This window comes from Anser cygnoides, chromosome 1 (genome assembly GCF_040182565.1).
Source record: "Anser cygnoides isolate HZ-2024a breed goose chromosome 1, Taihu_goose_T2T_genome, whole genome shotgun sequence".
Taxonomy (NCBI): Eukaryota; Metazoa; Chordata; class Aves; order Anseriformes; family Anatidae; genus Anser; species Anser cygnoides.
Genome location: NC_089873.1, coordinates 155,307,857 through 155,322,884, shown reverse-complemented (window position 1 = coordinate 155,322,884; position 15,028 = coordinate 155,307,857). Strand labels below are relative to the sequence as shown.

At 40.7% G+C, this 15,028-nt stretch overlaps 1 protein-coding gene across 3 annotated transcripts in view; it reads left to right on the top strand.

Moving 5' to 3' along the window:
• CLYBL (citramalyl-CoA lyase) overlaps positions 1-15,028 on the top strand; it is a 160,818-nt gene that overhangs the window by 130,843 nt on the left and 14,947 nt on the right. For all 3 annotated transcript variants that reach the window (XM_066986351.1, XM_066986341.1, XM_066986358.1), the window contains exons 3-6: positions 3,011-3,199; positions 6,641-6,742; positions 8,515-8,608; positions 10,061-10,228. In XM_066986351.1, the coding sequence (XP_066842452.1) occupies positions 3,011-3,199; positions 6,641-6,742; positions 8,515-8,608; positions 10,061-10,228 (553 nt within the window). The remainder of the gene's footprint in view (positions 1-3,010; positions 3,200-6,640; positions 6,743-8,514; positions 8,609-10,060; positions 10,229-15,028) is intronic.

Genomic DNA, 15,028 nt, shown 5'->3' with positions numbered 1-15,028 from the left:
TAATAATGTTAGCATACGATATATAATAACGGAATGTAATTTAATGGCATCACTGTTTCCCATAGAAGTCCTGTTGTCTTCCTCCCTTGTTCAGCTTGATAAAGAGCCCAACCCCTGCAGCACCTAATGGGGTGCCACAGTTCCCAACTGTCCTGGGGTGGACCCATTTGTTTAACATTCAGGTTTATTTCTTTATCCATTCAGGACAGAGTGTTGCGCGATGCTGTAGGGTGAAGAATGGTGTAAATTATTTCTTTTACTGTTCTTGAAAAATTTGACCAGTCTTATCAGGGACCCTACACACAGTTTGGAAAATACATTTATTCTTGTGCCTACCGCAACAAAAACGTTATTGTATCAACTACTGCTTTTTTCTCTACTACTGTGTTGAAGTAGGTTAACTAGTTTAAAATCTTGGCTTTCATGTGCATCCTACAATTACAATAGCATCTACGTTTCATTGCACAATGAGGCAAAAGGGTATCTCCTTTTCATCCATGGAAATTTTTAATTTAGTCAGAGGTTTTAGCATTTATTTTTTTTTTAACCTATGATATGTTTTACTGGAAGCCTGGGTGGGGACATGATATACCCCACTAACATCAGTTGGGTATTCCCCATTGTAGGAAGGGGAGGCACAGAGACAGGCCCCTCAAGAGGTCTGACTTTGGTCCTATTAGCCTGTCCCACAATTAGAAAATATCAATTGAATCCTGATTCAAAAACTATAGCGACTAGAAAGAGTTCATCATGGAAAGGAGACGTTTCTGTTCCTGGGGTATCTAGGCAGACAGATCTAAAATGTAGTGGCTCTAAGAAGCCGCATCAATTCTCAACCCAACAGATGGCATGGGTGTGTTAACTAACATAGCAACATATTTTCTATTAAAATATGGGAAAAAACAACAACCCCCTCCCCATGTTTGTTGGTTGGTATAAATTCAGTGAAGTTGTTGGTTATTTTTGGGATACGTACCAGAGGGCTGCACATTTAGTTTATGTAAATTGATAACAGCAACAGCCTGTTAATAAGTGCTTTGTATGGAAATATACCTAGAAAGACACGATCTGTCTTTTTTGGGAAGGGAGTTTGCAGCCTGAGGAGAAAAATAGCTAATGAGATGGTCTACTGCTCATTATTATAATCTGAAAAAATCATAATGAATTTGACTGCAAGTTTTCTAGAGATGTGCCTTCAGTTGGAATTGGATGCTGCCTTAGTGGATAATTTTGGGAGATCTTTATTTTGCAAATTGGATCAGTGTGTGCTGAAATGGTGATAATCTGGCTTTAATTAAAAGCATAAATTGGTTTGGAGAGTGTGCTTCAGCCACCGCTCCGCAGCACATGCAGAAACTTTTGGCCCAGCCTACGAACCAGCCACCGCTGACCTGAGAAGGACAAGGAGGTGGACTTGTGCTAAGCAGCAACAGCATCATGCCAGTTCACGACATTCGGATGAACTGCACCTGGTTGCAGTGAACTGCAGGCATCTTTGCACGTATTTCCTGATGGCCCACTCACAGCAGTTATGACATTTTGGGCTGTATTTTACAGAAATTACCTCTAAACACAACCCTTTATGGCAGCACGGGGATGCATACATACATGTGCTGTTTGCGTCTCTCCGATTGAGGGCCAAACCTTTGGAGAAGCATGAAGAGCAGCCCCAAGCTGAAGATTTCATTGGCTTTATTCCTTTCCTTTACCCAGTTAGTGCAGTGCTTGCCATTGCCTCCCTGCACCCTTGCTGTGGACAGCCCAAGCCGCCCCTGAGTTTGGGGTGGGCTGACGCTGGTCCCTGACCCGACACCCACACACCACCGTTCCTCCCACTGCCTCGCTTCCACCACCTCTGGAAACCTCTTTGGCCCCTCCGCAGGCGCAGATCTGTAGCCGTCTGGTTTAACTCTACCATCATGTGCTGTCTCACTGATTCGTATTAGCCTGGGTATTAACTTTGATGATTTTTTTCCCCTCCGAGTTTGCCTGTTTTCTTGCAAAGAATCCCTCTCCAGCAACTGCATATTGTTAAAGTTGTTTCTTAACATTTGCGACTCAGGAGCTTTAAAGTTTTATTAGGATCATAAAAGCTCTTCACAAATGAAATTACTTTTGATAAGCGTTCATTTTGACAATGAGAATTTGTTAGGGGCTGTTGGCAAGTGGGAGGAATTTGTTGCTGAAACTGAAATGGGCAGGAAGTGGGGAGCCCAAGTGCTCTCCTGCCCCTGCCCCTCCTCTTCTTGAGGCCAGTAAAAGTGTTGCATTTCAGAAAAGCACCCAGGTATTCTTAATGCAAATCAAATATTCAACAGACTTTCAAATTCACATTCACAAAAAATAGTGAGTGGCCATGGCAGGCATCTTTGGAGATTTTATTTTGTGCCAGCAGGAGAATATCTTTTTACATGGTTCATGAAAATCTACAAATTATTTTGGCGTTATTTTCACAGACAAGTTGTGAACTCTGTTGTGAGCTTTAATATGCTCTGTATACATGTAGAAAAGGAAAATTTATGTAGCAAAGCCATAGAAGTAGATGTACATCTATACGGAATGACATCCATGCTATTTGAGCATAGGCAATATGAAGATGAATTACAAAAATGAATTGCTTTATGCATGTGTATTAACATTCCGTTTTTGTGAGTACAGACAGCGCAACACATTATGGTTAGTATACAGACTTGTATTTGTAAGACATGTTCAGTAACAGTGGACACAGAAGTCATGTTTTCTACAAGTGGTGGTGGAGAAATATTTAGACATGAAAACTTTATTTGCTAGTTATAAAGAAATGAGAAAAGCAGAATTGCGAGGTGCTGGTGATGACTGCTTTAATAAAAGACCAGAAGTGACAGACATGTTGGGGACAGAAATATACTGGCTGTCTAGCTTTTTCTCCACATTGCTTCTGCAAGTTTTCTGCTCAGCATGCTTTTCCGTTGATAGAAAATAAGCTTCTTTTTTTTTTTGGTGCCTTTAAATATATATATATTTACTGCAGAGAGAAGCAAGACTGACAGTTGTGAAAACACTTGAAGAGTTTGACTTCGGCCATGCTGAGAAGTGTGTTAGGATAAACTCCGTGTCCAGTGGCCTTGCAGAGGAAGATCTAGAGACGCTTTTGCAGTCCAAGACCCTTCCTTCAAGCATGATGCTGCCAAAGGTTGAAAATGTCGAAGAAATAAGATGGGTGAGTAATATGTGTGTACCAAAAATGTAGTAGCTTTTGACTGAAGCTGTTGGGCAGAGTTCAGCCAGGTGGAGAGAAGGACTCTGATGTGACTCAAATACTATGTAATGTTGTTGCTTGGGTAAGGTAACTGGGAAATGCATCTGTTTAAATGTGTGTGAGACGTGCTATAACAAAAAGTGTACGTGGAGCATCTCACCTTTGCAAAGAACATGGAGTTTATTTCTCCTGCAGTCAATGAGGACTCAATATTGATGACAGAGTATATTATCAAAAATGGCTGCATCGGTCTCTTGACTCTTGTCTAGATACTCTGCCACGCGAAATGCTTGTCTGCGGCCGTGTGCCTTAGCCACATGCCTGGTAAGCGGGAGATGGGGAAAACATGTTAGCAACATGTGAAAAAGTGGGCTGGGGGGGGAAGGTCACTCCTTGGGGCAACTGGAGGAACAAACAGGAAGCTTTTAACTAGTGTTTTTAATTAGCACAGATATTATTTCCTGAGCAGTTCTCTATTTCTTCCTTTTTAATTGCTGACAGGTGTGTTTGTGTTTCATGACTGACTTTTCAGCCAATAAAAACCTGAAATGTAAATGGCTGGCATGTCAAATTACTTAAGAAAACTTTGAAATAGGCCTAATTACGCTGTAATTGTTTTAATTGTCAAGAAGGGGGACATTTGTTTGGGTATGCCATTATTTCTGCACAGTGCCCGTAAAGGAGCAACATTGCGTGCTTGGGCCCGCTGTTTTTGCGAGGCGCTGGCCGAGCAGCCGGAAGGCCGGCCATGCTGGCAGGCCGTGAGATGTGTCAGGGCCTCTTCACGGCGTGGTACTGAGCCCCTGTTGCACTCTGAAGTCAATACACGATGGCACCCCGAGCAAACGTGTCAGCCCCGCCATCAGCAGTGTCCCCATGGCCCAACTTTTGATTCAACCAGCCCTGCGAGCCTCGGGCGTAGCTCGTCACGCGCGAAAATTCACGCTGCAAAATGGCAAAATGGCAGGGCCCTCGAAATGGCAGGGCACTCGCTGCCACGAAGTGGGCTCTGGGCCAGGGTGAAGGTGGGACCCCCGGGTCCCCCGGCCCCTTCCAGCCCTCCTTGGGGCTCAGGGCCAGCCGTCGTTGCCGCTGTCTCAATGCCTGCTGTCGGCACCATGCTCCCCTCCCGCCCGGCCGAGCCCTCGAGCACAAAGAGCGTGCTCCGCTTAATGACGCGGGCTCGTTTCAGAAATCCCGCGGCTTCGCTCCTGCCTGCTTTTTTTTTTTCCAGGCTCCCAGCCTAAGAGAAGCTGTTTATTTTTCCCCCCTCATTTTTATTTATGCGGAGCATAAAACCTGGAGGCTGATGCACAACTAAAAGATGGGCTTACTTGTTTTCTTTTGTGTGAGAATCTCTTGCTCTCCTTTTGTCCCTAGTGTGGGTACTTGTTTGACTGGCATGGCTTATTGGACTATAACAAGCGTAACTCTCCCTCCTTTGTGGCGGGACAATTCTCCCACAAATCCCGAACAGTGTGCATTCTTCCCAACACACTATTGGGTGTGCACGGGAACTGAAAGAATTGCGGGGGCCTGCTACTTCATCCCCTCCCCGAGCTTTGTTTTCTTCCCTCCGCCTTCTTCTTTCCCCCCTTCTCCCTGAAATGAACACTTTACCAGGCCGGAAACATTTAATCGTCTCCTTTTGAAAAAAATTAATTGAAACTTCTCCACTAGTTACCTTTTGTAGCGGTGCTTATTGCAAATTTTTTAAAGGAAGAGGAAGGGAGACAATGTTTAATTAAACTTTATTTTTTGTTTACCTGCAAAAAAAAACAAAAGTCATCAAAAATCTCAGGAGTGTGACTTTTAAAATATTTTAAAATAAAAGAAGAGCTCCGCTGTTTTAACTTGCACCTAAAATATAAACACAGTAGCACTTTTTTACTTTTTTTCACTGAAAAAAACAAAAAACAGATAGGAGTCTTTAGAATATACCCTGATGTAATTTTATTACCTCATTTTCTGTGTTTGCCTGTATAAAGTTTACTGTGTTGTGCTGCCACGGTACCTGCCCGACCATACACTTGCACGTGTGAATTGCACTGATTTTTTCTTGCTAGCACGTTTTTGGGTGGAATTCTCTCCTCCAAGGAAAAGTTACAGAGAGGGCCCCGGTGGTGATGCAAAGCAGGGACGGGAAGGGCAGAATTCTTCGTCGGAGAAAGCTGTGATTTATTTTGGCCTAATTGTAAAGTTACTGCAAATTGCTCGAAAGCTTTTTAAAGATCTCGGTGATTAGATTTTCCTTCTTTTGGGGAGGGGCGGTGGGGGGAAGCTAAAAGGGGAAATAACACCTCTAATCCAGCTTCTGGTAAATAGGCTGCCAGCTTTTAAAATGAGTTTCCTTTCTATTAGTCAGAATATTATGCTAAGCCTTAAGCATTAGTTTTTTATGTTGCCATAGCAGCCTTATTCCTGCAGGGTTGTGACCTGCGATGATTACAGTACAAAGCTTATAGGGTCTTGAAACCCCCTTTGAAGATGAAAAGTCTTTGATGGTTTATATTTATGCAAATCTCTTAGATATGATTTACCCAACTGAGACTGAATGGAGAGATGATTAAAATTCCCTTTCCTTTGATATCCATTAATAGTCGAATATTCCTTAAATTTAAAATATATGCATATGTTATTTTTGTCTTTATTTACAACAATATTTTTGCCATACCTGCAATGTGTTTATATCCACGCAAATTGCTAGATCTAGACCGACATAATAGATTTACAATATAGGGCCGAGGGTTTTTTTTTTCCCCTTTTTTTTCCCCCTTTTGAAAGGGGAAAAATCTGTGCAAGAGCTTTTGTATGTTTCCAGATGATAGATTTTGGAATTTGGGCTACCCCACTGGCAGCTCAGAGCTAGCTGTGAACTGGTCTCATGGAAAAAATTGGAAAGCTTTGGTCTTCAAAGAATTAAACTTCCTTTTTGAGGCCTTCCTAGGTAAGCTAAAAATTATGAAGAAAAGCCTACTGAACAAAGGGTAGCGGTGCCGTAACGAGTAACGCGGATGCCTGGGCGGCGGCGCGCTGTGGCAGTGCTGGTGCTGGTGCCTGTACTGGTACCAGTACCGGTACTGGTGCCTGACCCAAGGCAAGATGAGCGCAGAGGTCGGGCACCCAGCGCAGCCTGGGCCAGGGGCATGCGCCCACTGTCCACAAGTGAGCCCTGAAACCTTGAGGTGCACAGCCACAGGCCTGCACCAGAGCTTTCTGCCTTTTTTTTAGTTACGAGTTTTGTGGGTTTTTTTGTGTGTGTCTGTTTTTTGATTTTGTTTTGTTTTGTTTGTTTCGTGGTGGTTTTTTTTGGGGGGGTGTTGCAGCCAGGTGCAAGATTTAAAGTGCTGCATGTGCGTGTGTGTACTTTTTTCTCGTGTGCCTCATGCTGTCTAGTTTCAGTTCGCAGACAGATTCGTGCACCACTTGAAAGGCCGAACACTTGTAGAACCAATGAATTTTATCCCTTTTGTGGAAACTGCAGTGGGGTTGCTCAATTTTAAGGTAAGCAGGTCTGGATGCGGTTGAAGCGTTCCTATTTTGCCCCCCTCAGCCACCTGGGATAAGCAGAGCCCTCCATACTCCTGGCATGATTTCTTGAAGGAAGAGAGGTTAAAAAAATACTGAACATATTTTTCAGTCCCCTAAAACACCCATATGCTTAACTCTCATGTTTGTACTGCAAAGGCCTTCGTAAATCCAAAATATTTCGGTGGAAGAACAGTTCCAGATAGTCCATGCCGACTAACGAAACCCCTCTGCATTACTATCAGCATTTTTAACAGACTTAGAGTGGAAACTTGCTTCTCTGAAGGACTGTAGTACTCACGCTGTTGCAATAAAAGACTACTTAGTAGCTGTCGAACTTTACTTTGATATAACATTTAATTAGAAAAAAGAAAGATCCTCATTTCACTACTGCTAAAGTGGTATCTTTATAGTGTTTTCTACACTTCAACCAAATTTCACGTTACGGCTTTTTGTGTGTGTGATGGGGTGTTTTAACGCTGAGGTTAGAAGTACAATTAACTTTAAAAATATTAAATATCCGAAGAGTAATTTTAAACCAAGCCTTATTTTTATGGTGCTTTTTAACATGGATTACCCCCCAGCCTTTCATACCCAGCCCAGGTTTTTCAGAAAGGACAGGCAGCACGGTGACAAAGTGGCAGAGCCCCCGCACTCACGAGGGACGGGGGGCTCCCCCCAAAGCTTGACGGGGAAGGTTTGGGGCCAGCTGAGGACACGCGGGGCAGAAGCAGCTCGAGAGCTGCCGGCAGCCCCAGCCTGCTGGTTTGGCGCAGCCACGTACCTCCCCACACGTAATAAAGCATCACCAGACAGGCACATTCCCGTTCGGGGCGCATACGCAGAATTAACTCGCCTTTGCAACTGGCTGGGGTTTTTATTCGCTTACAGTATTTTATAGGGGATTTTTTTAATGCTGCAGTCCTTGATGTTGGCAGCGGAGTTGCCTTTTAAAGCATTCTGCTTAATAATAATTTTGTGCCCCACCGGCTGCCATGTAAGAACACCCACTAGCAGAGTTTGTAATTACATCTGCCCCTTTCTGCATACCTTTTCCTTAACAAATATTAATATTACAAACATCAATATAAAATAGCAATATTCTGGAAACGCACATCTTTATATAAAGCTGCAGTACCAAAATTCTGCTTGCTTTTACTTTAATTATATTCTGCAGTACTTGTTGCATTTTTAACCTCCACAGCTACTTTTTAGTTAGATGTTGCAGAGGGCTTTAAATTGGTAATTTATCCAATCAGGTATCCACCATCATTTTCAACCATTCAAATTATTAATGTAATAACAGAGATTCTGATCCTTCTTTCTTTTTTCCTCGGGCAGGGATGCTACATGTCAAACCACTCAAAGTTAATACTTTTTTGTTTGCTTTTAAGCAGCATTTGAGGAGGGTTTTGTCCCATATTGTTGCGTAAATGTCTGAGACACCAATTGCGGTAATACCAAGGGCATTATGGTAAGCTCTGGCCAAGAGGCAGGGAATCTGCTATGATGTCCTGCATTTCCACAGCGCAAGCATATCGGTGCTTAGGGCAAGATAATTTTTGCTGTTTTGCTGAGTCATTTTAAAGCATTGTGCACAGCCGAGTACCTACAACGGCTTTGCTTAATAGGAGCAATTTTAGCTGAAGGATTGCTAGATTTTGGTAGTACTGAGTTGATGTAATATCCTCTTAGTCTCTCTGCTTCCTGCATTTCTGTAGAAATTAATGATATGCTCTCATTTGAAGGCTGTCTGTGAAGAAGCATTGAGAGCAGGATCCCAGGTTGGCTTTCATTTGGACGCAGTCGTCTTTGGAGGAGAGGATTTCCGTGCCAGCATAGGTTGTTACCTGTCTGTTTACTACAAGGGTTAATGGCATTTGCATTGGAGAAGCCCGATGTGATTTATCCCCATTGCTTTACCGACAGCAATAAGTAAAGTGATGATAACACTTGATTCTGCATTTTATATTTTCCCTTTTTTCCTTATTTTTTTTCAATGTGGGATGTATGACTGGGAAATTAAAACGTGGTTCCTATGTATTACAGGACACTGACACTTTCTTATGCTTCTTGCCATGCAATAGCAAAAATTAATGGGAAAAAAAAAAAGAGTTGAGTCCCTGAAATTATTTAAAAATACAGTGCTCATAAAAAATATGCTTCTAAGAACTACATTGAAATTCCTAAAATTCTGATGTCTGCTTTATCTCTGTTTTGCAGTCAATTATCACTTATTGTCAATTTTGACATCTTCCACAAATACTCTCCTGTCACATTTTACAATGATAAATTTAAAAATGTTTTATGTCAATACAGCAATCTCTAACATATATTCATGTGAAAACATTGTTCATCTTCCTCAGAAATGAAAAGTATTTCAGAATCATTTTTATGCAAAGCCACTTACCTCATTAATCTGATTTAGTTTAAAGATAATAGTTCAGAGTTATTGACGTTTAAATTAAAAATAAATATGTTAATGTAAAAAATTAGCATTGATTTGTTAAATTATTCCTTACAAATTGGAAATCTGTGTCTAAATAGTGACCCTAAGGAAAGGGAACATATTATTATTTTTTCACACCAGCCTTCATGTGAGAATGCTGCTTAGCTGGTGCACTGCGAACACATGAAGTCTTGTGAATACTTTTGGTTCTTCTCAGAAGTCGGCTACTATCATTTTTCATCCAAATACTAAAGCTTAAATATTCAGCTTAGGACATCCGTTGTGACAAGAATCACAACCAAGGAAAGTGCAATTCTGCTCTCAGTGTGAATTTTTTAACCATTTAGTTGTAGCCAGTATGTCGATTTGTATAAGGCTTCTTGTGCTGTAATGCTTCTCTCTGCACATGCAATAATACAATCAGATAATTACTGCATGTTAGTCCCAACTCAACTGTCCTTACCAGCCAGGACTTCCATTGACTTCGGGCTTACAACTTCTGATTTGAAATGAATCAAAATCTGAATTTTATAAGCTAGTGTAGAAAGAGAGATTTATTTCTTTTGCTAAAGCAGCTTATTTTTTTTTCCCAAGAGTATCATTTTGATATTACAGCCTTGCATCCCACTTTATTTTCTAAATCAGTTAAATGAAATCTCAAACTTTTTTCTTTCTCTTTCTTTTTCTTTCTTTCTTTCTTTCTTTCTTCCTTCCTTCCTTCCTTCCTTTCTTTCTTTCTTTCTTTTTCCTTTTTTTTTTTTTTTGAAGTAGGAAATATATAAGATAGAAAGGTTTAAAGCACTCTCGTCATCTTTTTTGTCTGTTTGTTTTCATTCTTCTCGTAGGTGCAACTAGCAGTAAGGAAACTCATGATATTCTATATGCCAGGCAAAAGATAATAGTCACAGCAAAGGCATTTGGCCTCCAAGCAATAGACCTTGTTTACATCGATTTCCGAGATGAAGACGGACTCCGCAGGCAGTCAAGAGAAGGTGCCTCGATGGGTTTCACTGGTATGGGCTTCTGCCGATGTTGCAAAATAATGCCTATATTCTTCAATTTAAGCAGATTGCTACGCTTACTGTTGCTTTGACAAATAAGTTGCTTTTTTATTTCAGGCCAGTTATTGAAAAACTAAATAATCTCAAGCTCACCTACATTTATTAGCAGCTGTAACATTGTGCCTGGAAATTTTGCCTGAAAAGTCAGGGGCTGCTTTTTAAAGCTTACATCCCTTGAAGCATGTGGCTGTGTTTTGAAGAGAAGTTGGGGCAGGGGATGTGCAGGATATGATTTCTCCCATCACTGAGCATGGGAGATGTGATGCTGTACTTTGCATCAGCCAGTCTTCAGTCACTTTTCAAAATATTTGGATCGCTTTTGCATATTTTTTAAACAGCAGTTGCTAAAAAGTACTTTTTAGGTGAAGGAGTTGTTAAGCAAACCTTGCACACTAATTGCTACAGGAAAGTTATTTTCTTATTATTTTCTTTGCTTTGTTTTTCATCTCCTGGCTCCCCTCCCAGTAAGTGCTGGTGACACCTACGGGTATTGGCAGACAGCAAGACCAGCAGGCTCCTTGCAACAGAGCCCTGTAATGCGGACTGTTACCCTGTGATTGGTGTACCAGATCACTCGGACACCCTGGTGGGATAGTGCAGCCACCAAAGATTGTGTTTTTGCAATAGAAATCAGCCATTTGACACATGCATTATAGAATTCTGGGATGCTGCACTGACGTTTTACGTTATTTGTCTCTGACTGTTGTTCGGGATGTATGTACAGTAATCGTATAGCCGCTCGGTTTTTGTTAGCAAAGGAATAGGTCCTGATGATGTGGTCTAGCAAACTGTATTTTTACAACTAATGGCATACGATATCTTAAAGTAAAGTAATCAAATACAGCCAGTGTTCTTTTAAGTGGTCTGGACCTAGCAGTAAAAGAATAGCCATCGATTCTCTTCAGCACTAACTCTGCCTTCCCGTCTGCTGGGCTTCAGCAGTTGCAAAAGCAGATCTCGTTTCAGAGGCAGAACTGGGAGCTCCTCACAGCTACAGAACATTATCTCTGTCCGTGTGGACTTCCACCCTTGATTCGCCCGCTATTGAAGTGGGGGAAATAATGGAGCTCCTGAATGGTAGCACCTGCTGATGGCTACGTAATCGAGACCAATATTTTCTAGCTTAAGGAAGGGCTTGATTTTTGAAAAATTGAAGCATCTGAACCTCCTGTTGACAGAAGATGGAGTTGCAGATGCCCAGCACCTTTGAGAGCACTATTTTTGAATGCTTAATGTGCATTTAAATACTTTGCTCAGGCTGACAGTTTGGAAAATTCAGAAATGCAAAGCATAAACAGCATTGATGGTGTTTCAGACTCCACTGACTTTCTGTAGGAAGTTGTTTCACATCAGGATAGGGCCCAGGTAGGAGACAAATAAAAAGGTCACATGTGGCAATTTAGGGCATCAAATTCATTTCTAACTTGACTGTAAAGATGTCTTGCCTTTCTGTACGCCTGTATGGGAAGTAAAAATGTGTAAAAGCTACCAACTGCATTAACACAAACTCACAGCTCTTTGCCTTCTGCCTCCCCGCAACCGTAATCAACACATCTCAGAAATGCAGCAAGCAGCCTGACAAACGCTCCAGTCATAATTAGAGATGGGTCAGCATCGAGTTTTCTGATTTGGTGCCCAAAAAAAAGAAAAATTACCAAAAAAAAATCTGTTCAAGTCAAAACAAAACAGAGTTTTTCATATTAGTCTATCCAAAGGACTATTCAAAATGTTTCACTTGTTCTTTTTTTTTTTTTTTGCTTTCAGTTTACTTAATCTTTCCTTTTTTCTTGGTTTAGTTAAAATAAAATGCCATTTCAAAACTAAAAGGAAAAAAAATTAGTTCCAAAACTATATAAATGAAACATTTTAATATTTACAATTTAATATTCATCACAGAAATTTATGAATGGGCCTTAGTTTAATCCATGTCCTTCTATAAAATAGATCCTATTTGTCACTGACAGTTGTCTGATAATGTGATATTAAAATCCTGAAATTTTGCCTTAATAACAAGTTGTAAACACACGATTCTTGTTATTTTAAAATATTTGAAGATCACATCTTGCTACTTTTTCACATTTAATCAAAATTACTGAAATCAACAGGCCTAAAATGAGCTAAGGCTGGCCAATTGCCCTGTTAACTGGCAAAACACACACTTGCATGTGTAGGGACAAATCCGCCACCCTCGAAACTAATAATAAACTCCATAGTACTCAGCAAAGTTACGTGTCCTTAGATTTTCTTGTATTTGGACTTAGACCAACAAAATCGTCTTTAAGGTAATCAAGTCTGTTTGCTGATGTTGAAACAAGCTAAATAATGTAACCAAGAATTTACCATGTATTTGGTTACTCTGTCAGTGTTGAGTTTTCTTTTCCAGCTATCTTTTGAACAGTCTGTTTTTTTTTCCGGTGAGTGTGTTTGCATAAAATTGAATGTTTTCAAATGTAATTTAGCCAAAGTAATTCATCTTTTGTATGTATATTTATATACATGTACACACGCACACACACGCATACCTGGCAAGACATTTTATAATGCCTTAAATTGTGGACTTAAAAGTCAGTGTGCAGCCTGTGTAAATGGTCATCAGATTTAGGAAAATTTATGTAAAAAATTTAGGAAACCTTGCGATAAGCTTCAACAGCTGACTTTGTCATTATAGAAAGTCCTGTGCTACATGCTGAGAAGCCAGATATAAATACGAAACAGCATAGGTTTCCTCTCTTTTTGCAGTCTTTTGTAGAAGACTAAAATGACACCGTCATACAGTTACCTAAAAGACTTGACAGGTATTGACTTAAAGCACGATATATCAAGTGGTACTGTAAAAAGGATTTCATGGTCATAAATTTTAATGTCTTCCAATTTTGCACTCTCTCAGTAACTTGTCAATAACAACAATTCCACTTAAAATATTTGCTTCATTCCTGCATGGCATTACGCCTATTATACAGTTATTTGGATACATAATCTGTGACAAAAATCAACTGAGTGCAGTAAATCAAAGGTTTGATTTTATACTCTGTAAATTGTTTGGTAAAGTTTAATGATACAAAGTGTAGTTTCCAGCTACAGATACTTGTATCAAAAGAAAATCTTTTTACAGAAATGTTTTACACTTTAAAAAATCGTATATGCATATTTTTATTTTTGTCATAATTAGAGATTAAGTATAATTTAAAAATATTCTATATTTTTCCCAGAAGGTTAGGCTTTACAGGGTTTTGCAGGAATTATTTGTGCACATTTCAATTTTAGAATTAGTTTAGAATAGGTCATATTAAAAATTAGGAGCATCGTAAGCTTATTAATGGTCACATTTAATAAAATTGACTAAAATACCTTTGATTGGAATTAATGGAAAACATATTAGTTAAGGGAATTTGTCTGAATGTAATTTCTTTCAAAAACTACAGATCTTACGGAGTTTTATTTTTTTTGCTATTTTAAAACTATTTTTAAGTAGTTTCCGCATTGAAATTGCAAACAGAATATCTGGGTGCCCTGAAGATCATAAACTAACAATTGTTTAATGGGGACTGAAACAAAATGGAACTATCTGTGGCTTTTTTAAAGAAATGCAGCAGCATTAAACGTTACTATTTGTTTACCAAAAACAAGCGGATCGTGCTCCCGCGCTCACAAACTCCGTTGTAATGCACATTTATCTCCGAGAGCTGGTGCAGTCCGATAAAAGTAATCCCAGTGACCGATTTTTTTTTCCCCCAGTCTCTCTGTCGTTTAAAATAGGCGCAGATGTGTGGCGAGGCGTGAGACCTATTACACGTAGCAGTGTGCCTGTTTCTAGCTTGCTCCCAACAAGTACATCGCAAACCATCCTGTACCATGCAGGAAGCCTTGCCGGGCTCTGCTGCACCCCATGGGCACTTGTGGGCACCCTGGGTCACCCCACGAGTGCCCATCACCCACTACATGCCCATGCAAGGTCCCCTGGGTCCCCCGGGGTCCCTGGGCACCAGGCTAGGGCCAGCGGAGGAGCAGGGGCAGCTGCCAGCCCTTCGCCCGTGCCCGTGGTGCCCGGGCTCCGTGGGACCACTGCAGCCGGTGCTGTGGGGCTGGGAGGCACGAGAGGTTCACGGGATCAGGCTCGTCGCTGGGACTAGTTCTGCTGTGTGGCGTAGAGGGGATTAATTCGTGTGGCGGCGAGGTTTTGAGGAGCTGGGAGTTACGGCAGCCTCGCTTTATTAAAACACTCTTACGGCACGGCGCGGGTAATTGTGCAGCAATCACGCCGTCTGTGAAATTCCCTTAGCAATGGACTAATAATGTCAAGTGCCACACTTTTAAAACTGTCAAACAAATTAGATATGTATTTGTTTTAATGTAGCTAAGTACAATAACAGATTAGAACGGATTATGTGGCTGTCTATTCACATTGGAAAATCTCTAGTAAAAAAGGCAACACCTATTTTTATTTTCCTAATGTGTGTTCATACAAGAAAGGATTAAAAAAAAAAAAAAGTGCTTCGTAACACTTCAGGGCACCTCTGGCAGTTGTTTAATATATCGGTGACTAAACAAATATCCCGACCTACTTGCACCTGCAAACTGCTGCAACAACAAAAAATGTAAGCAGTGTTGGGTATTTCATGATGCTAAGCCAATACTAAGAATGATCCTGATGCGACTGGTAACTTTTCAGTTCTGCAAACCTCGTTTTCCAAACTTATTTTAATGCAACTTATTTACGATTGGCTGGAGCTGCTATTTATATAGCTAAAATTC